Raw genomic sequence first — 22,435 nt, 5'->3', positions numbered from 1 at the left:
CCCAAAAATATGTTTTTTTTTGTGATGTTCGTTGAGGGTAAAATATTGGCCAAGGCACTGGGAATAACCTTGTTCTTCAAAATGATATGGACAACCTAGAGTACAGTTTAACATTTCATTTAAAATATGGCACAAGTTTAACAACCCAGCATTTCCCCTGTATTGCACTGGATTGTCAAACTAGTCTTTAGGATCCGGGTCTGGAACAGGGATAATGCTCTAACTCCAAGACACAGAGTACTGACTAAGCCATGGCTGGAAACTGCAAGTAGAATGGAAACTAGTAGATGGAGTCTTAGATTTTGGTATTTAGAGAGATTTGGATGTTCTTGTACACAAATCACAGAGTAAACATTCACGCACAAAAAGCAATTACAATGGCAAAGTAAGTGTTGTCCTTTGCTGCAAGGGAGTGTAAAATCAATATGCATATAGCCTCTGAACCTTAGGAAGGAAGTATTTGCCAAAAGAGGGTACAGCAAAGTTTATGAAGATTCCTTAGCTGGGAAGTTAGTTGGAGGATTTGAGGGTCCTTTTTTTTGAGGATAGATTGAGTCAATTGGATTTGTATTCTCTGCAGTTTAGAAAGGTGTTGGGTGATCCCATTGAATAGTGTAAAACTTGTCAAATGCCTGAGGCTGGAGAATCTACAATCAGTTGGTGGAGTCATAATTTCTGACATGATATTTGTAATTTAGGGCTGAGAGAAGAGGAGACACTTCTGCACTCAGAGAGCCTTAAATTTTCAGTTGTTGTGGATATTTAAGTCTGAGATCTATAGATTTTCCAGAGTTGAGAAATTGAGGGATATGGGAAGATGGGGTTGAGGTAGAAATTCAGCCATCATGAATTATGGAGCAAGAGCTTTATAGACTTTATGATCAACTCCTGGTTCTACTACTTATAGTAACTTGGTGATTCATGGCAACAGGAGTAAGACATTCAGTGAAATGTTTGATGCATGCATGGGACAGAGTGGTTGAGTGTTGACACAGGCACAGGTAGTTGAGACAAATAGCCTGTTCTTATCCTGTTAGTTCTTCATAAATTCCTAGTTGTACAAAGGTGTATAATCCTGGAGATCTACAGCATAGAAAAAGACAAACAGCCCATTATATCTGGACTGGTCAAAAACAGTCACCGAACAACCACACACCTATTGTATATAGATGCTAAATTTTCTGTGCTGTTTGTGTGAACATGTCATTCCTGATTTCAATAGTGAGTGGCGTAGCTCCAATTTTGAGTTCAGATTCTGGACAATCTCACCAGGAAAAAAAAACATAGTCCTCCCTACCTACTTTCATGTGAGGTGACTGCATTTGGTGACTGTTCCTGGGCAGGAATGCTGAAGTGGAGATATGATAATATTGAGCTTCTTTGTGCCATACTGCCATTTTGTGCTGGGTGTAAATAAGCCATTTCTTCAACATAGCTGTCTGTAAATTTCTAATGAGAGGAGGAAAGCTTCAATCTGGTGAAAAATTGTAGATCCTTTTATAAGCTATTGAATTGTAGATCTTTTTTTTAGATTAGATTAGATTACTTACAGTGTGGAAACAGGCCCTTCGGCCCAACAAGTCCACACCGACCCGCCGAAGCGCACCCACCCATACCCCTTCCCCTACATCTAACACTACAGGCAATTTTGATATGCTATTCAGCACATTGTGCCTGTGCTAGTGCTCCAGGGCGGCAATGGCCTGTTCGTATTATTGCTGGGCTGTTAATCCAGAGTCCCAATGATGTTCTGGGGGACCTGAGTTTGAATCCCATCATGGCACATGGTGGAATTTGAATTCCATTTTAAAAATCTGAATCATGAGCCAATATCAATTGTTGGAAAAACCCATTGGTTCGCTATTGTCCTTTAGGGAAGGAAACTGCCATCTTACTGGTCTGGCTTACATGTGACTCCAGACCTACAGCACTGTGGTTGACTCTTAACTGCCCTTTGGGCAATTAGGGATGGACAATAAATGCTGGCTTAGCCAGCTAGAATTTTAAAAAAAATTAGTCCCATTCCTTTTAATATAGTTCTACTTTCAAAGTCTGTAGAAGATTTGTAGCTCGGGTTCTCGTTGTTGTGGTTCTGTTCGCCGAGCTGGGAATTTGTGTTGCAGATGTTTCATCCCCTGTCTAGGTGACATCCTCAGTGCTTGGGAACCTCCTGTGAAGCGCTTCTGTGATCTTTCCTCCGGCATGTGTAGTGGTTTGTATCTGCCGCTTCCGGTTGTCATTTCCCGCTGTCCGCTGCAGTGGTCGATATATTGTGTCCAGGTCGATGTACTTATTGATTGAATCTGTGGATGAGTGCCATGCCTCTCGGAATTCCCTGGCTGTTCTCTGTTTGGCCTGTCCTATAATAGTAGTGTTGTCCCACTCGAATTCATGTTGCTTGTCATCTGCGTGTGTGGTTACTAAGGATAGCTGGTCATGTTGTTTTGTGGCGAGTTGGTGTTCATGGATGTGGATCGTTAGTCAGACAGAACAGACAACAGGACATTGAACCTATCAACAAAGACGGCATACTCAAACTACTAGACCTGTGCCTCACAACACACTTCACATTCAACAACCAAATATATGAACAAATCAACGGCACACCCATGGGCTCACCCATCTCTGGACTCCTAGCAGAAGCGGGAATTCAAAGATTAGAACAAACAGTCTTACCACAAATTCAGCCCAAACTCTGGGTCAGATATGTGGATGACACCTTTGTAATCATTAAAAACACAGAAATCGAGAACACACACCAGATCATCAACGCCACACTCACAGGAATCCGATTCACTAGAGAGGAAGAAAAGGACAATCAACTCCCATTCCTAGACGTGATGGTACAGAGAACACTGAACGGGGAATTCACCACAAAGGTTTACAGGAAAGCCACACACACAGACCAATTCCTAAACTACGAAAGCAACCACCCCAACACACACAAAAGAAGTTGCATCAAGACACTACTGAAAAGGGCCACAACACACTGCAGTACACCAGAACTGCAAAAAGAGGAAGAAGAACACCTATACAATGTATTCGCCAAAAATGGATACCTACGCAATTTCATCAACAGAGGCCTAAGGGAAAGACAACGGAACGAGGACATGCCGCAACCCAAAGGACTAGCCACACTACCATACATCAAGAGCATTTCCGAACTGACAGCCAGACTACTGCGACCACTAGGACTCAGAACAGCACACAAACCAACAGCCACTCTCCAACAACAACTCACCAGAACCAAGGACCCAATACCCAGCATGAGCAAAACCAATGTAGTGTACAAAATCCCATGCAAGGACTGCACAAAACACTACATAGGACAAACAGGAAGACAGCTAACGATCTGCATCCATGAACACCAACTAGCCACAAAATGACACGACCAGCTATCCTTAGTAGCCACACACGCAAATGACAAGCAACATGAATTCGACTGGGACAACACTACTATTATAGGACAAGCCAAACAGAGAACAGCCAGGGAGTTCCTAGAGGCATGGCACTCATCCACAGATTCAATCAATAAGCACATCGACCTGGACCCAATATACCGACCACTGCAGCGGACAGAGGGAACTGACAACCGGAAGTGGCAGATTCAAACCACTACAAATGCCGGAGGAAAGATCACAGAAGCGCTTCACAGGAGGCTCCCAAGCACCGAGGATGTCACCTAGACAGGGGTTTCTGTGTTTTTAATGATTACAAAGGTGTCACCCACATATCTGACCCAGAGTTTGCGTTGAATTTGCGCTAACACAAATTCCCAGCTCGGTGAACAGAACCACAATAGTTCTACTTTATAAATATTTATCTGTTCTCTTTTAAAATCATGATTAAATATTTTTCCACAACCTACCAGACAATGCATTCCAGATTATAAAGCATCATTGTATTATTTTAGAAGAATTTTCTTCACATCACCATCTGCTTCTTTTGCGACATCTTAATATCTATCTTTTGGTTACCAACCCTCTTTTCATTTGATAATGTTTCTTCTGATTTACACTTTGAAATTCTCACATAATTTTGTATAAATAGATCCTGAAGTCAGAGGCTATGGGTTCAAGTCCCACTCCAAACATTAAGCAGATAAACCTTGACCGATGTTCCAGTCTAGTACTGAGGGAGTTCTTTCATGTTGAATGTACTTCTTTCGGATCAGATGCTAAACCAAAAGCTGTGCCTATCCTCTTTAGGTTGACGTAACTGATCCTATGGTGAGGTCCTGATCACAAAAAGAATTAGATGGTCCATTAGCACGTTGCTGTTTGAGAGTTTGCTGTGTGCATGTTGGGCTATTATATTAAGCAAGATTGCAATGTTGATTCCTTATTTGATTTAAAAAAAATACTTTAAGGTATCCAGTGGTCATGAAAAGTGCTGTATAAAGGCACATTTCTTTTACTGCTCTCAATTCTAAGAAATCAGTGATGGCAAGTCTTTGCAGCCATTGGCTGTGTTGTGTTTTACTTGATCAATACTTACCAGTGCTATGTCCCACAAATTGACAGTCAGTCAATGGTATAGTAGATACGGAGCCAGTCTGTGAGATTTGATTTGATTGATTTCTTTAGATAATTTTACTCTGATTTAAATGTATTCCTGAAGGTTTTATCACATGAACTCCCTGTCTGCAAGTAGTTTTCCCACTCAACTTGCCATTTCCTTATCCCATCTCTACTATTTCTGTAACCAAAAGAAAGTGGAAAATCCACCGTTTTTTTTCTCTACTAGTCCAATGATTTTGTTGTGCAGTAATAAATGAGTGGTTGAATGTTTTAATTTCAGGAGACCCCAGGGCCATTGATGAGGGTTAGAAATCATAGTTTTAAGGCATAAGCAAGTTTATTTTAAATTTTGACCAGGCAATTTCAATTTATCCTTTTAACTAACACTGAGTTTAAAAGAAAACAGAGAAGGACTGTGTTCATATTTCTGTTCTTTGTGGGGTGTTGCTGTATGTAAAATAGCTGCTGCATTTGCCTACTGGCAAACAGAGTGGGTCAGTGTTTTCAAAGTAACCCTTTGTATTCAGAGTACTTTGAGATTTTTGAGAGGTGTGATGTGTCACCAGTGATACTTTATAAATGTTTTGGTCTAATCTGTTGTCTTGCCTTGCATTGATAATGTACAACTCGAGTAAAGAATTATGTGATAAATACAACATTAATAACACATAATATGCTAAGTGGTATTTATATGTAGATGAGGTAAATCCAGGCTAATTCTTCTAAGCTGAATTACAATTAGTGGAAGGTAAATTTAAACTGTGCTTGAGGATGACCTTCTTTGCTCAATGTTTGGTATGAATAACTGACTGGTTGCCAGGCAATAGAAAAAAGATTAGGGTCATTGAATCATTTAAAACAGCTTCACACAAGTAATTTCTGAAAGGCAGTGACTGTTGTTACATTGGCAATTTCTGTGCCACTTTTCTCAAGCACCACTCAACATTCTGACCCCCACCACTGAGAAGAACAGAAACTGCCGACGTGGTGAAATCCACCATCTTTATGTATCTGTCAAAGCCAAGCCCCACCCTACTTTTGGTATATCACTATTCCTTCATCGTAGCGGAATTCAAATTCTGAAATGGGCGAACAATTGTTAATGAGGTTGTATTTTCAACATGCAGCCTGGGAAGCTGTTGACAATGACACTCCACTACATTCTCAGTGACAAATAGGTACACACAATCCGTGCTGGTCTTGTTCTTTCTCTGGGCAAAAGACTTTTTAAAAAAAACCAACTATAGAGAGATAAATGGGTAGAAGGAATTGGTTAATTCAGAATGATCATCAACATGACGTTGGCTTTTTTTTTAGATTTTAAGTCAAGTAAAGCATTATTTAATAAAAAGCACATGGAATTATTTCCGAACACCTGAATAATTTATGTATATTCAGAAACAAAAGCAGAAATTGCTGGAAAAGCTCAGCACGTCTGGCAGCATCTGTGAAGAGAAATCCATTAACGTTCCAAGTCCAGTGACCCTCCTTCAGAACCGTTCTGAAGTTCCTGTAGTTTTTAACATCAATATATTTGCTTAATGAAAAAGCAATGCAAGGCCAAAAGCCCTCTTTACTGCCCTGTCTACCTGTGACTCCACTTTCAGAGAACAGTGCTCCTGGATGCCAAGGTACTTCTGTTCCACTACACTCCTTCAAGGCCCTACCATTCATCATGAAACTCCTACCTTTTTATTAGACTTTTCAAAATACAAGACCACACTTCTCTATATTAAACTTCATTTCCTATTTCTCAGGCCACTTTTGCAGCTGAATGTGGTCCTGCTGCAATTTTTGACAACCTTCTTCACTATCCATGATACCACCTATTTTAGAGTCATCTGCAAACTTACTAATCATGCCTTGTACATTCTGTTCCCAATCATTCATTCGATAATAAACAGGAATGGGCCCAACACCGACCCCTGAGACATTTCCACTGGTCACAGGCCTCTAATCCGACAAGTATACTTTCCATTATTACCCTCTGCTTCCTATCAAGAAGCCAATGGTGCATCCAGTTGTGAGCTCTCCCTGGATTCCATGCAATTTGACCTTTTCAGAACAGCCTACCGTGTCGAATCTTGTCTTGGATCTGTCTGAGGATTAGTGGTAGAGAGAGACACTATGCTAGAGTCTCTACGGTATTACTTACTATATTAAGAATGGAGGAGCTGAATATTATTTAAATGGAGAAAGACGACTGAAAACTACAAAACGTAGAGATTCACGGATCATTGTGCATAAACCACAAAAAGCTAACATCCATGTTCAGGTTATAAGGAAGATAAATGTAATGTTGACTTCTATTTCTAAGGAAAGGGAATATATAAAATAGTTAGCTCTTGCTAAAACTACGTAAGGAAATAATCAGACTACAACTGAAATACTGTATGCAGTTTTCAGCCTGTTATCTAAGGATTGATATATTGGCATTGCAGACTGTCCAGAGAAGGTAAGGAAGGAATGTCTTATGAGGAGAGTTTGAGTAGATTTGCCGTGTACTCATTGGAACTTAGAAGAATGAGAGGCAATTTAATTGAAATGTGCAAAATTCTTTTGGGAATTGACAGGTTAGATGTTAAAAGGTTGTTTCCTTTTTGGCAATGTCTAAGACCAAAGGGTGTAATCTCTGACTAAGTGGACACCCTTAGACAGAGATGAGGTTGAATTTCTTCTGAGGTTAGTAAATCTGTGGACTTGTTTAGTGCAGAAGACTGTAAAGGCTGGATCATTATGTATATTCAAAAGTGAGGTTGCTAGATGGTGTTTTTTTTGTCAGTGAAAAAAATGGAAGGTTATGGAGGAAAGGCAGGAAAATGGAGCTGAGAATTATCACATCAGCCATAATCTCTCCGAATGGCAGAGCAGACTGAATGGGCTGAACTACCTGTTGTTACTCCTCTGTCTTAAATGTTTCAGTGTGTGATAGCAACTATCTTCGTGTCAGTTTAAGAAAAAACATTCACAGTAGGATGCAGATTTTGTGAAGGTTAGACTTGGCCCTCACGTATTTGCAGTCTATTTCAGGATCAATATGCAAGAGGGTTATAACAAAGGTCACTCTCGAGCAAGTGTGAAACTGGAGTACATTTGACTGAATCATTTACAGGGAGGAGATCCATTAATGGATTTGTTAAACAAGGGTAGAGTTCAAAAATAAAGTCTGTATTCTTTTCAAAAAAAAAAATTTGGTCCGTAGGTGAATTTGTATGCATGTGAGAACTCCGTTCAGTCTGGAGTGACTGAAGTACTGGAAAAGATCACATCCTGTGTTCTTATCTGCTTACTCATTTAGGTCAAGGTGAGATTGTTTGTTTGCATCCAGTTGGGGGGGGAATGTGGTAAACTGAGGATGGCCTTCTGAAACAATTAATGGGATCCGTAATGGCAAGGTGCTTGGAAGTGGGAGGTTATTCAGTGACATGTGTCCAAACAGGGTTGATAATACTGCAGAGCCCCTCATTGAACCCTTGGTGCCAATCTTACCTCTCTATATTTCTATAGACTGGTGTGGCTTAGAAACCCTTACTCTCTCTGCATTGCCTAGTCCTCCTTTTGATTCCTTTCAATGACCTGCTTTATCTTCCTGACTTGTCTTGGTAGATATCCTACTCGCCAAGAAATGAGGATGACAGTGACGATTCGGAAGGGGAGAATCAAGAACTGGCACTGATTGACCAAGGTAAATAAGGAATGAATGACTGGTTTGTCCTGTATGTTGTTGACTATGCTTGAGGAAATTGGTATAGATTATATTTAGGTGCAATTTAACCTAAAATATGTAAACTGTCAAGGAAATGACCTTAAGCAAATGTAAACATTGATGTGGTGGGCAACTTGTTCATCCTTTTGGCTCTAACCTAGGCTGTCTTTTGACTGCAGACCCATCCACTTCACTTAGGGGAAAAGTGCTGTTTTTGGGAGCTTTAGACTTGAAGACATTGCCAGGACTGAGCGTTTCAGTTAGCAAGATTAGAAAGCTTGAGGTTGTTATCCTTTAGAACAGAGAAGACTGAGGGGTGGTGATTGAGATGCCTAAAATTATGAGGGGTATAGATAGGATAGACAGGAAAACCTTTCCCATTGAGGGAGGGATCGAAGGCACAGATTTATAGTAAGGGGCAGGTGGTTTAGAGGGTGTGTGAGAAAAATGTTTTCGTTCTGAGGGTGGTGGCAATCTGGAACTCTTTTGTGGTACAGGCAGAGACCCTCTAACATTTGCAAAATATTTAGATATGCACTTGAGACACCAAGACTATGGACCAAGTGCTTGAAAATGGGATTAGAATAGTCAGGTGCTTACTTTTGACCAACGTGAGTGTGATGGTCCAAAGGATCTTCTTCTGAGATATAGATCTGTATGACTCTGTAAGTAAGTGTTCCCATGCATTCCAACCTTTCTGTTGTCATTGTTTCTATGGGGGCTAGTGGAACCTCTGTTACCTTGCTTGAGAGGTAATTAATGATTGTGAGAAAAAATAGTCAGGATTGCATTATTTCATTGAAGAGTGCATCATAGTCTTCAACAAGTCTGTGACCTGCCTCTCTTTTCTCATCCACTCATCATAATTTCACACTTTTTTCCTATTTGGACTTACTGGTCATTGAGTAGCCTTGATGGATTTTTCCCATTTCTTTCATTCCATCTAATTTCATCCTATCAGCTGATAATAAAGTGACCACCATTATACCACCTCCATTGATTGTCCAACCCACTACTCCAACCACAGGCCTGTTTGAGCTCATATACAGTGTGTGCTTGGACAATGGCTAGTGAATCGCACCTCACCTGACACTGAGGATGCTATGCGTTTCTATAACCAGATAACTGCTTAGGAACCTAGGGAATGACAAGGCGATCCCATTCACAGTATTGGGGCTAAGGTTACATTTTAGTTAAGCATGCTTTCTTGCTACATTTGAGAATTCATGTCTCACCCCCAGGTTTCATTGATACATAGTTGTTGCCTGAGGCTATTTTATCTGTATCATCGCCCTTTGTTCCAGTCATCATGTAGAATTTAGCAATGGACTGTTTCCACCAGTGTCTGCCGATAAGTTTTGTCAAGTTGCAGCCCCTCCCTGGTCAGTTCCCAGGCTGTTCTTGAAGATGTTCAATGGTATGGCACAAGACAGGGGAGCAGTTCAGAGACTCTTCAAACCCTGTGAGATCTCTGCATTCCTCTTGCACATTCTTCACTTCCTCCCTTGTGCCATTGATGACTATGCTTTCAGCTGTCTTAATTTTCTTCTTTTATGAGTCCGAACCTTTTCTCCAGTCTCCTTTTTGTTTCAGAAGGACACTTCTTCTCTTCTCTTCCTCCATCTCTCTGTTTCTCCATTAACTCTAGCTCAGCATACTCCCCTCCTGTTGGTAATGAATAACCCTGTGACTGCCAATGTATGAACAAATTGTCAATTAATTGTGGTGAAAGTAACCAGAGAGAGCAGGAATGGAAAAGGAATATCCAGGGTTGTTCAGTTTTGGGGAGGGCAAAGAGCAAAAGTTGATGGGGTAGCATTGCTGGTTAAAGAGATAATTAATACTATAGTCAGGAAGGGCATTGGCTGTGGTGAAGTGGAGTCTATGGGTAGAGCTTAGAAACATCAAGGGAGCAGCAAACAATGATGGGGATTGTACATAGGTCCCTAGACTGTACTTGTAACATTTGGAGAAGGCATTGCATAGGAAGTTAGAGTTGCAAGCAGTAAACGTACAGCTGTGACTATGGGCAGCGTAAATCTGCACATAAATTAGGCAAATCCAATGAATAACAATGCCATAGAGAAGGAATTCCTGGAGTGTGTATGAGATGGCTTTCTGGATCACGAGGTCAAACCAACCAGAGAACAGATTCTGGATTAGTGGTGCTGGAAGAGCACAGCAGTTCAGGCAGCATCCAACGAGCTTTGAAATCGACGTTTCGGGCAAAAGCCCTTCATCAGGAATCAAGGCAGTGAGCCTGAAGCGTAGAGAGATAAGCTAGAGGAGGGTGGGGGTGGGGAGAAAGTAGCATAGAGTACAATGGGTGAGTGGGGGAGGGGATGAAGGTGATAGGTCAGGGAGGAGAGGGTGGAGTGGATAGGTGGAAAAGGAGATAGGCAGGTAGGACAAGTCCGGACAAGTCATGGGGACAGTGCTGAGCTGGAAGTTTAGAACTAGGGTGAGGTGGGGGAAGGGGAAATGAGGAAACTGTTGAAGTCCACATTGATCCCCTGGGGTTGAAGTGTTCCGAGGTGGAAGACGAGGCGTTCTTCCTCCAGGTGTCTGGTGGTGAGGGAGTGGCGGCGAAGGAGGCCCAGGACCTCCATGTCCTCGGCAGAGTGGGAGGGGGAGTTGAAATGTTGGGCCACGGGGCGGTGTGGTTGATTGGTGTGGGTGTCCCGGAGATGTTCCCTAAAGCGCTCTGCTAGGAGGCGCCCAGTCTCCCCAATGTAGAGGAGACCGCATTGGGAACAACGGATACAATAAATTATATTAGTGGATGTGCAAGTAAAACTTTGGATGTGGAAGGCTCCTTTAGGGCCTTGGATAGAGGTGAGGGAGGAGGTGTGGGCGCAGGTTTTACAGTTCCTGCGGTGGCGGGGGAAAGTGCCAGAATGGGAGGGTGGGTTCTAGGGAGGCGTGGACCTGACCAGGTAGTCACGGAGGGAACGGTCTTTGCGGAAGGCGGAAAGGGGTGGGGAGGGAAATATATCCCTGGTGGTGGGGTCTGTTGGAGGTGGCGGAAATGTTGGCGGATGATTTGGTTTATGCGAAGGTTGGTAGGGTGGAAGGTGAGCACCAGGGGCGTTCTGTCCTTGTTACAGTTGGAGGGGTGGGGTCTGAGGGCGGAGGTGCGGGATGTAGACGAGATGCATTGGGGGGCATCTTTAACCACGTGGGAAGGGAAATTGCGGGACGAGATGCGTTGGGCCCACCCTCCCATCCTGGCACTTTCCCCTGCCACCGCAGGAACTGTAAAACCTGCGCCCACACCTCCTCCCTCACCTCTATCCAAGGCCCTAAAGGAGCCTTCCACATCCATCAAAGTTTTACTTGCACATCCACTAATATTATTTATTGTATCCGTTGTTCCCGATGCGGTCGGGAACAGGTAAATAAAACAGGTAAAACAGGTCCCGAACAGGTAAATAAAACAGGTAAGGTGTCCTGCCATGACCAACAAGAGAAAATAGGTCTTAGGTGCAAGGAAAGAGCATACAAATTGGCTAAAAAGAGCATTGATTGAAAGCAGTTTAGATTTCAACAAAGGAGGATAAAAAGCATTGATTGAAAAGAAAAAAACGGTAATAAGATAAACTTACAGGGAACATAAAAACTGATTGCAAAAGCTTCTATGGAAAAATGAAGATTAAAAAAAGTTAGTGAAGATAAATGTCGGTCCCTTACAATCAGAAATGGAAGCATTATAACAGGGTAGACTAATTAAATACATATTTTTGATTCTGTCATCGAAAAGGCAGACACAAATAACATCAAAAAAATGTTTGGCAAACCATGGTCTAGTGAGAGAGAGGAACTAAACAAAATCAGTATTAGTGGGGAAATGACACTGGGGAAATGACACTGGGGAAATTGATGGGATTATAGGGCTCAGTAATTCACATCTCCAAATACTTAAGGAAGTGAGCCTAGAAACAATAGATATATTGGTCATCGTCTTCCAAGATTCTAAACTCTCTAAGGTTCTGATGGAGGGTAATGTAATCCCACTATTTTAAAAAGGAGGTGGAGATAAAACAGGGAATCCTAGACAAGTTAACCTGAAATCAATAGTAGGAAAAATGCTAGAATTCATTATAAAATATTTAATAGCTGAGCACTTGATTCAATCCTGTCACTGTTTTCCAAGTTGAGTGTGGTGCTGGAAAAGCACAGCCTGTCAGGCAACATCCGAGGAGCAGAAGAATCAACATTTCGAGCATAAACACCTCGTCAGGAATGAGGTTTGTGGGCCAAGGGGGCTGAGAGATAAATAGGAAGGTGGGTGGGGCTGGGGGGGGAGGTGGCTGAGAATGTGCTTAGGTAGGTGGGGGCAGGGGTGAAGGTGAAAGTAGGTTGGAGTGGATAGGTGGGAAGGAAGGTGGACAGGTCAAGAGCGTGGTGCCAAGTTGGAAGGGATCTGGGGTAAGGTGGGAGGAGGGGAAATGAGGAAACTGGTGAAATCCATATTGACCTATGTGGTTGGACGGTCTCCAGCATCTGCAGTCCTCACTTTCTCCCACAGGATTGCATCGCGTCAACCTGGATTCACAAAAGGTACAGCAGGTGGCAAAGGAGGCAAGTGGTATGTTGGCCATCATAGTGAGAGGATTCAAATACAGGAGCAGGGATGTCTTACTGCACCTGTACAGGTGAAACCATACCTGGAGTATTGTGTGCAGTTTTAGTTTCCTTATCTGAGGAAAGATGTTCCGGCTATGGAGGGAGTGCAACAAAGCTTTACTAGACTGATTCCTGGGATGGCAGGACTGACATTTGAGGATAAACTGAATTGGTTAAGATGATATTCACTGGAGTTTAGAAGAATGAGGAGAAGGATCTCAGAAAAATATAAAATTCTAACATGACTCGGTATATATGCAAGAAGAATATCCCTGATGGTAAATAGTCGGGAACCAGGGGCTACAATCGAAGGATATGGGCTGGGGCCATTCGGGACAGCGATGAAGAGAGATTTCCTCACCATCAGAGGGTGAGCCGGTGGAATTCTCTACCGCAGGAAGTGGTTGAAACCAAAACATTGATTCCTTTCAAGAAGGAGTTAGATATAGTTCTTAGGGCTGAAGGGATTGAAAGGCAAGGGGAGCAAGCCCAGGGACAGGATACTGACTTGAATGCTCGGGTACGATCGTATTGAGTGGTGGAGCTGGCTCGATGACGGGCCTATTCTTGCTCCTATTTTCTGTGTTGATTAGGGACCTAGAGCTGCTATAGTAAATTGTTGCCAAATTTGGGTAGGAGAGATGAAGAGCAAAACAATGCAAATGTTGAATGAAGAGTGTGGGAGATCTTGGCCTATGATTTATTCATGGGATGTGAGTGACCCTATTAAGTCTAGCGTATGTGTTCCATCCCTAATTGCCCCTGAAAAGGTGGTAGTAACCTGTCACCTGAATAAGTGAGTGGCTTACTGGGCCATTTCAGTTAACAGCCGATGACCTTGCTGAGATTCTGGAGTCATGTGTAGCCCAGACCAAGGTAAAGCTGGCAGATTTCCTTCCTTGAGGGACATTGGCAAACCGGGAGAGTTTTTGCAACCATCTTGGCTGCCTCAGGGTCGGTCACTTATTGACGACTAGTTTTGTTTTCAGGTTCATTTGATGTAAAATCCCCAGCTACTATTTGAACTCTTGTTTCTGGATAATTAAATTCAGATTACCAGCCCAGTAAGAGAACCACAACACTGCTGGCTGGGATTCGATCCTGTTGCAATAGAATGACTTCAACTTTAAATCAATGTGATGTGTTTTGATTAAAATAAATTAATTTTCGCTTTTATTCAGTTGCTACTATAAGCAAACTAAGTATATTATCTCATTATCCTGAAAATATGTAGTGGTACCTTTTTTGAGAATCAGCTAGTTAAGAGATTTTCACAAGCCGTGGTAAGCTTTTTTATTAAAGTATGTGGTCTACATCAAATCTGAATCATGACTCCGCCTACAATGGTTGGCATGATGGGCTGAATGGCCTCGGTTTGTGCTGTATCATTGTGTGCCTTATTTTTCCAAAAATGCAGTTATGAAAGGCTTCATGAAACAGGATCTTGTTTTCTCAACTCTTTGCAGAAAGTCAAAGGAATTGTCGCCTGTCGTCATTGTCGCCGATATGTCGAGAAAGTCAGAAGCACCTCTGCAAAGTACGGACTGTATTTGATCCACTGGACTGCGAGAGCTCTGAGGAAGAGCTTGAACGCATCAACAGAGAATTTGGAGGGGAGAAGCGCAAGTGGTCGCAGGTGAACAGACTCAGTTGTTACAGCGACAGTGCGTCGTCTAGCGATGAAGAGGTCAAAGACTTGTGTGGCATGTCTTTCAAGCCTGTACCACAAGCCGATCAGAAGTATATCCACAGCAGCCCTGTGCCATTCAGTGCCACCCCTCCTAAAAGACTCCATCCCTTGGTCCAGAGGCCACCCGGACAGATCATACTGCACAGTGTTGGCACCTCAGTTGACCAGGCGACACCCTGCAAACGGCACCGACAGGGCCAAGACTTCAGCAGGCCAAGCCTGGATTTGGAGAAAATGCAACAGGTTGGTGCAAAGTTGACAGTGAATCTAACAGAAGTGAGTCATGCATCCACCATCTGGGAAAAAAAATCATAAAATGCAGACCCTGATGACAGGTGGGCCTGATCAATTGCAGTTCCTGTTAAACGTGGCTTATTGTTCTAAGGAAATGCATTAAAATGAGGCTCCAGGTGCTGAGCTCTGCTCTTCATAACTCTTGAGGATCAGTCGGTTCTACTTGGAAAAATTACCGGGGTTAATAAGTTTCACGTTTGGTTCCTCAGTGCCCAGTGTACTTACACAAAAAAGACCAGTGATTTGAACTTAATACAGATTTCAAAGCCAGCTGAATGGTTGGTTTAGTTGACCTTGGAACATGAATAATGCAGCCAAAGCCAACATTTATTGCCAACTCCCTAATTAGCCTTGAGATTGTGCTAATGAGCTGTTGCCTTAAACCACTGCATGCAATCTGGTATAGATACACCCACAATGTTATTTTTATTTGTTGCAATTTGATACAACCGAGGTGCTCTTTGGGCTATTTCAGAGGGAAGTTAAATATCAACCACATTGGTGTAGATCTGCAGACCTGGTAGGGACAGCAGATTGCTTTCCCTGAAGTACATTGGCTTTTCATGAAAACCCAGTAATTTTGTGATGATCATTATTAATGAGTGGTATTTTATTCAAGATTCATTATTATAATTGAATAAAACATGCTTCAGCTGCAATGATGGTATTTGAACTTGTAACTCCAAAGTATTAGTCCACGCCTCCCAGTTGCTAGTCTATTGGATAGTCCACTATCCACTTCTTCGTACTGAAGTCAGCTCGTAAGTTTCATGACTCCGATACCCCAAAATGCTTTACAACCAATGATGTCCCATTAAAGGGTTGTCGCTTGTAATGCCGGAAATAGGACAGCCAATTTCTGTACAGCAAATTTCCATAAATAGCAATGTAATAATGAACAAAACCAGAAGTTGCTGGAAAAGCTCAGCAGGTCTGGCAACAGTTGTAAAGAGAAATCAGAGTTAACGTTTCAGGCCCAATGACCCTTCCTCAATCCCTTTTTGTTTCTGGTTTACAACACCCTGCAGTTCTTTTGGTTTTTAACGTGATAATGACCGTATCTTGTTTTTGATGACATTCATTGTGGGATAAAGATTGACCAGGATATCAGGGAAACAACAGCCCTGGTCATCGACAAGGTGGTGCAGTAGTGTTTTATGCCTGAAAAGAGATTCAAAAGGTGGCACCTTTGCCATTGCAGGATTTGCTCAGTACTGCACATAAGTATAATGATTGTTGTGAGTGCTAAGTCTGATGATCAGAGAGTACCAGGTGAGTCTGTGGTGACAGTGTAGATGAAAAATTGCTGTAATAACAGCAGTCTGTTTGCTCATAACACTGGAAACCATAGTGACGGTGATTTATGATAAACAGGCTGACTGTAACAAGGTGCTTTTTAAATTCAAGTTGGTGAAAGTATGGATTCCTGAGCAAATTACTGACTCTCTCACTACTCCTAGCCACTAACTTGGCGGTAATGGTGGAGAAGTGTGGGTCTGGACACTGCGTTCAGTATTAAACTCCGGTTTCCTTTAACAAGACCTAGGAGGGACAAGGTGAAGGAGGTGTTGTGGGGGCAGCAAAGGGGCAGAGAAAACCTTTAGGTAAAAGGCTTTTGAAGAATAGAGTACCTTGGTGCACATCAGTGCACACGCAGTTCAGCAAAGCTGTCGGCCAACAGTCAGCAATGCCTGAGAGGCTGTTTGAGGTTCTTAGTATGTTGGCTGGATTCAGTCAAATTCTTATTTGAGCTTTGGTAAACATGACCATTTGCAGCTTTTCTAACTGTTGACTATGGAAGTTTACTTATTAATGTGGGCAAATGAAAGTTCAAATTTATCTTCAGAAGCATGGCTGCGTAACAGGCAGACAGATCTTGACCTAAGGCCTAACTAGAAAGATAGCATTCCTTCTCCTTGCCAGCCTCTGTACAACATTGCACTGAAATATTCTGGCATTGACTGAAGTTTTAAAAGTGGAAAGGGTGTTCGTAATGTAGTTTTGAAGACATACAAAATCTTTTTAAGTTTTATAACTAGGGGCATACATTATGAAAGGAAATATACAATACTTTTTCGAATAGTATCTCTATGGTTTTGCATGCACTTTTATAAAAGGGAGATTTTAAAAAATGCAACTTTATGAAACTTTCCAATGCAGTGAGTCTGATCAGGAAGAGAGGTTTTTAGATAAACTGGATTGACATACAAGGGAAATGTTCTGCAGTTTCACTGGCAATGTTGCAGGAATTGTGACTGCATGTGCAGTGAATGCATCCCCTGAAGATGTAATGGTAACTAATGCCTATCCCTATTTACCCTGGAGAATTTGGTGATGGGCTGTCTTCTTGAACTGCTGCAGTCCTTATTGTGTAGGGGGCACCCAGCATGTCATTAGGAATCTGTGATAGCGAAGGAGAGACAATGTAGTTTTTATATGTGTGAAATTGTACTTCTCACAGCTCAGCTCTTCTCTGGATGAGATCTGTGGACACACAACCTGTAACGCAGTCTGTCTTGTTCACTCAACTCCACTGCTAGAACATCTAGGAGTCTCAAGCACCCAATATTTCTGCAACTTTAGGACTAAGAGGAGAGAATGCAGTGGAGGATGGTGCTACCCAGTCAAAAGCAGAAGCCTCAATTCCAGCATGTCCACATGGGAAGCTAGTAAGGACACAGTCATCTAGGGAAGCCGCCATAGAAGAGAGGGACTAGCATTTGGCAGTGAAGTGATCATGCTACACAGCCTCCTAGTTCTGTCCAAGAAATTCTTTGTCAACCCAACATCAGCTGACAATGCTGCAGCTCCTGGTGGGTGATAATGTAAAATTTCTTCACTGTAGAGTCACAACTGTCATCCATGCATGCAGCAAGTACTTTGATTTACATTTAGAATCATGCGGGGAAAGGGGGATGAGAGTGGCTGTCCATGGTTATGATTACACTGTTGTGAAAGGTGCACCACTGTTAGAATTCCACCTGTAACCGCTATTGTAATATTGGAAACCTTCTGTGATCAGTGTTGGCACGCTGGCAAAATCACTTTACATCTCATTAAAAATTCAGTAAAAATTGAATGGCCCTTTCGGGCATCTCTAATAATGCGTTTTTGTCTCCTGCTTGCTGCCATCCTTGTAAACCACTAATCTTGCCTGAAGGATGCAGTATAAACACATGTGGTTATTTGGAATTCTGAATGCATGCAGTTTTATGGACAAGAGAAGGAAGCGGAATAAATTCAAAAGGTGGGGGGGGGGGAGCAGAAACGCTGGGGAAGAGATGGGGTAAAATGTAAGCTGACTTGGGGTATCACGTTAGAACAGTGGTCAACACTGCTCACAGCAGCATCAGGGATCGGGGTTCAATTCTAGCCTTGGGTGACAGTGTGGGGTTTGCACGTTCTCCCTGTGTCTGTGTGGGTTTCCACTAGCTACTCCAGTTTCCTCTCCCAGTCCAAAGATATGCAGGTTAACTGGATTAGCCAAGCTAAATTGCCTCCACGTTGACTGCAGCGTAGCTGGAAGAGTGACTTTGATAAACGGGTGACTCCGCAATGGCTCCACATGGAAGCTGGGCATCATAATTGGCCCCTTTTCACAGCACTGAGTTCTGTTGGAAAACCTTTAACACGTTTTATCATTCACAAAGGACTGACTGTTCTGTCAGTTTTGAATGAAGATTAAAACTGCAGTGATTGCCTGAATATTGCTGAGTGGGAGCTATCATGCATGCACAATGATCTGTCCAACTTTGCTTCATTGTAATGAGTGGGGGAAAGAAGAAAGAGGAAGGGTAAGGGGGGTGGAGGGGAAATCCTGTTTGTGCTTTTATAATTCATACCACTTCCTCTCGATGCTATTGGTCCAGTCTACTTCAGCAGGTGGTTTGATGTACATTGTCTTGTTCTGGGTCTTTTGCTCCAGAATATATAATGTAACCTTTTAAAAATCTGATCATGATTACAAATAGCTTCTGTTTATCTTCACTCTCCAATTGTATTTGACAGGTTTTGAGTATTTGCAATCAGTTATGCAAATCGAGACTTTATTTAAAGTCATGTGAGTAAACATCAATGCCTACTACAAACCAGTCATTTTATTTCATTTTAAATTTGCTGAATACATACAATAGTTTGATGGTTGAGAACCCATCATACAAAACAGGCTTTGCAAACTGAGTAGCACACAGTTGTTTCTTACCCACTTCATCCAAGTGCAAACATCCATGGAGTAGCCTGAGTTGGAGAGTGAATTACTTGGTGTATTTTTTACTCGCAAATCAAAGAAATCCACGTCATCATCTGGGGAAGTTTCTGCAGCCTTCCTTTTGCCATGAGTTACCTGGCATGTGGTTATAATGGCATTTAGTTCCAAATAGTGGACTTGAATGGCTGCATAGGAATTGATTAGATTACAGTGTGGAAACAGGCCCTTCGGCCCAACAAGTCCACACCGACCTGCCGAAGCGCAACCCACCCATACCCCTACCCCTACATTTACCCCTTACCTAACACTACGGGCAATTTAGCATGGCCAATTCACCTGACCTGCACATCTTTGGACTGTGGGAGGAAACCAGAGCACCTGGAGGAAACCCACGCAGACACTGGGAGAACGTGCAAACTCCACACAGTCAGTCGCCCGAGGCTGGAATTGAACCCGGGTCTCTGGCGCTGTGAGGCAGCAGTGCTAATTGAACATCAGTCAGTCAAAGGTGTCATAATGGGTCCATTGGATTTTCATAGAATGGCAATACGTGGTATGGTATGTGACTGGAGAGGTGCTTAGAGCTATTGATTTTCCCCATGTAGGACACTACACAGTGGGGTACTGTCCAAATGATTGAAGGGGAAAGCATTTGTCATGACAAGCAGGCCCTTGGGTTTGAAGAGACATTTATGAATTTTACTATGTATTTCTTCATTGGTGGCAAAACGTGTTCATGAGCTTGCCAAGTGTATCAGTCTAAATTTGTAACATTAAGTTTAAAGTCGAGGTGATAGCTTAGTGGTACTATTCTGGCACCATGAGACATCTTGGTGTCCAAAATCAATGTTAAGGGCAATTCTCTTCCCCACAGTGTATACCAATGAGTGCGGCACTCTGCTGGGCCTGTCGTGCCAGTGATATTAGTCAGTAACAAAAAAAAAATTGCAGATGCTGGAATCTGAGATGGATTATTAATCCATAGATCTAGGTTTTTTTTCCCATTCTTTCATGGGATGTGTGTGTCACTGGCTGGCCAACACCTTTTCCCCTTCCTCAATAGCCCCTGAGAGGGTGGGAATGGGGGGTGGTGGTGGTAGTATGATCTGGATTCAAATCCCACCTTGGCAGAGGGGGGAATTTGAATTCAATAAAAGAGTTTGGAATGAGGAGTCCAGTGATGACCATGAAGCCATTGTTGATTGTCGGAAAAGCCCATTTGGATCACTCACGTCCATCAGGGAGGAATTACTGTCTGACCAAATGTGACTCTACACCCTCAGCAATTTAGTTGACTCTTAATTAGAAAGCAAGCCACTCAGTTGTAACAACTGACAGAAAGTCTTTTTTAAAAAAAACTGAGTAGACCACCTGGTATTGACCTAGGCACCAGAAGTAACAATGTTAAAAACAACCCTGTCAACCCTGAAAAGTCCTCCTTACTAACGTCTGGGAGCTAGTCCAAAATTGGAAGAGCTGTCTCACAGACTAGTCAAGCAACAGCCTGACAGTCATACTCACTGAATTTTTCCTTTATAGTCGGTGTCCCAGACACCACCATCACTTATCCCTGGATATGTTCTATCCTGTCGGCAGGTCAGACCCAGGAGAGGTAGTATTGAACCCTTGGATTCCTCAACATCGACTCCTGACCCCATGAAATGTCATGGGTATCAGGTCAATATGGGTTAGAAAGTCTCCTGCTGACTACCGTGTACTGTCCTCCCTCTGATAAATTAGTTGTCCCTACAAAACTGGAAGGGTGGCAAGGGCACAGAATGCACTCTGGAAGGGGATTTCAATGGTCACCAACAACAGTTTGGCAGCATCACACCTGATTTGAGTTGGGCCAGTCCTAAAGGACATAGCTTCTGGACTTCGTGACCGGCAGGTGGTGAGGGAACCAACAAGAGGGAAAAGCATACTTGACCTCATCCTTACCAATTTGCAGGCTGTAGATGTTTCTATCCATGACCAGTATTGGTAAGAATGACCACTGCAAAGTCCTTTTGGAGATTAAGTCCCTCCTTCACATTGAGAATAACCTCCATCTTGTTGTACTGCACTATCATCCTGCTCAATGGGACAGACTTCAAACAGATTTAGCAGCTCAAGACTGGGCATCCATGAGGCACTGTGGGCCATCAACAGCAACAGAATTATGCACTCATGACCTGACATATCCCCCATTCAACCATTACCATTAAGCCAGAGGATTAACCTTTGTTCAATGGAGAGTGGAAGAGGGCATGTCAGGAGCAGCACTAGGTGTACCTAAAAATGAGGCATCAACCTGGTGTAGTAACCAAACAACAGGACTATTTGCATGCTAAACAGCATAAGCAGCAAGTGATAGAGCTAAATTATCCTACATCCAACAGATTGGATCTTAACTCTGCAGTCCTGCCTTACCCAGTTGTGAATAGTGGTGGATTAGTGGTGCTGGAAGAGCACAGCAGTTCAGGCAGCATCTAGCGAGCAAGCCCTCCGTTTTTTCCTCTCCAAACGTCCCCAACAGTACCCTTCCACTGACACTCTCATTCGTTTGGCCGAACTGGTCCTCACCCTTAACAATTTCTCCTTTGAATCCTCCCACTTCCTCCAGACCAAAGGTGTAGCCATGGGCACACGTATGGGCCCCAGCTATGCCTGTCTCTTTGTTGGCTATGTAGAACAGTTGATCTTCTGTAATTACACCGGCACCACTCCCCACCTCTTCCTCCGCTACATTGATGACTGCATTGGCGCCACCTCCTGCTCCCGCGAGGAGGTTGAGCAATTCATCAACTTCACCAACACATTCCACCCTGACCTTAAATTTACCTGGACTATCTCTGACACCTCGCTCCCCTTCCTGGACCTCTCCATCTCCATTAGTGACGACCGACTTGACACTGACATTTTTTACAAACCCACTGACTCCCATAGCTATCTGGATTACACCTCTTCCCACCCTATCTCTTGCAAAAATGCCATCCCGTATTCCCAATTTCTCCGCCTCCGCCGTATCTGCTCCCAGGAGGACCAGTTCCACCATAGGACACACCAGATGGCCTCTTTCTTTAGAGACCGCAATTTCCCTTCCCACATGGTTAAAGATGCCCTCCAACGCATCTCGTCCACATCCCGCACCTCCGCACTCAGACCCCACCCCTCCAACCGTAACAAGGACAGAACGCCCCTGGTGCTCACCTTCCACCCTACAAACCTTCGCATCAACCAAATCATCCACCGACATTTCCGCCACCTCCAAAAAGACCCCACCACCAGGGATATATTTCCCTCCCCACCCCTTTCCGCCTTCCGCAAAGACCGTTCCCTCCGTGACTACCTGGTCAGGTCCACACCCCCCTACGACCCACCCTCCCATTCTGGCACTTTCCCCTGCCACC

At 43.1% G+C, this 22,435-nt stretch overlaps 1 protein-coding gene across 5 annotated transcripts in view; it reads left to right on the top strand.

Moving 5' to 3' along the window:
* The window catches only part of LOC140457142 (uncharacterized), a 191,055-nt gene that overhangs the window by 93,067 nt on the left and 75,553 nt on the right, over positions 1 to 22,435 (top strand). For all 5 annotated transcript variants that reach the window (XM_072551192.1, XM_072551183.1, XM_072551218.1 and 2 more), the window contains exons 2-3: positions 8,127 to 8,205; positions 14,319 to 14,785. In XM_072551192.1, the coding sequence (XP_072407293.1) occupies positions 8,127 to 8,205; positions 14,319 to 14,785 (546 nt within the window). The remainder of the gene's footprint in view (positions 1 to 8,126; positions 8,206 to 14,318; positions 14,786 to 22,435) is intronic.

The sequence above is a fragment of the Chiloscyllium punctatum genome, chromosome 3, assembly GCF_047496795.1.
Source record: "Chiloscyllium punctatum isolate Juve2018m chromosome 3, sChiPun1.3, whole genome shotgun sequence".
Classification (NCBI taxonomy): domain Eukaryota; kingdom Metazoa; phylum Chordata; class Chondrichthyes; order Orectolobiformes; family Hemiscylliidae; genus Chiloscyllium; species Chiloscyllium punctatum.
Note: the sequence above shows the minus strand (reverse complement) of the source record. Positions and strands in the feature narration are given on the sequence as shown.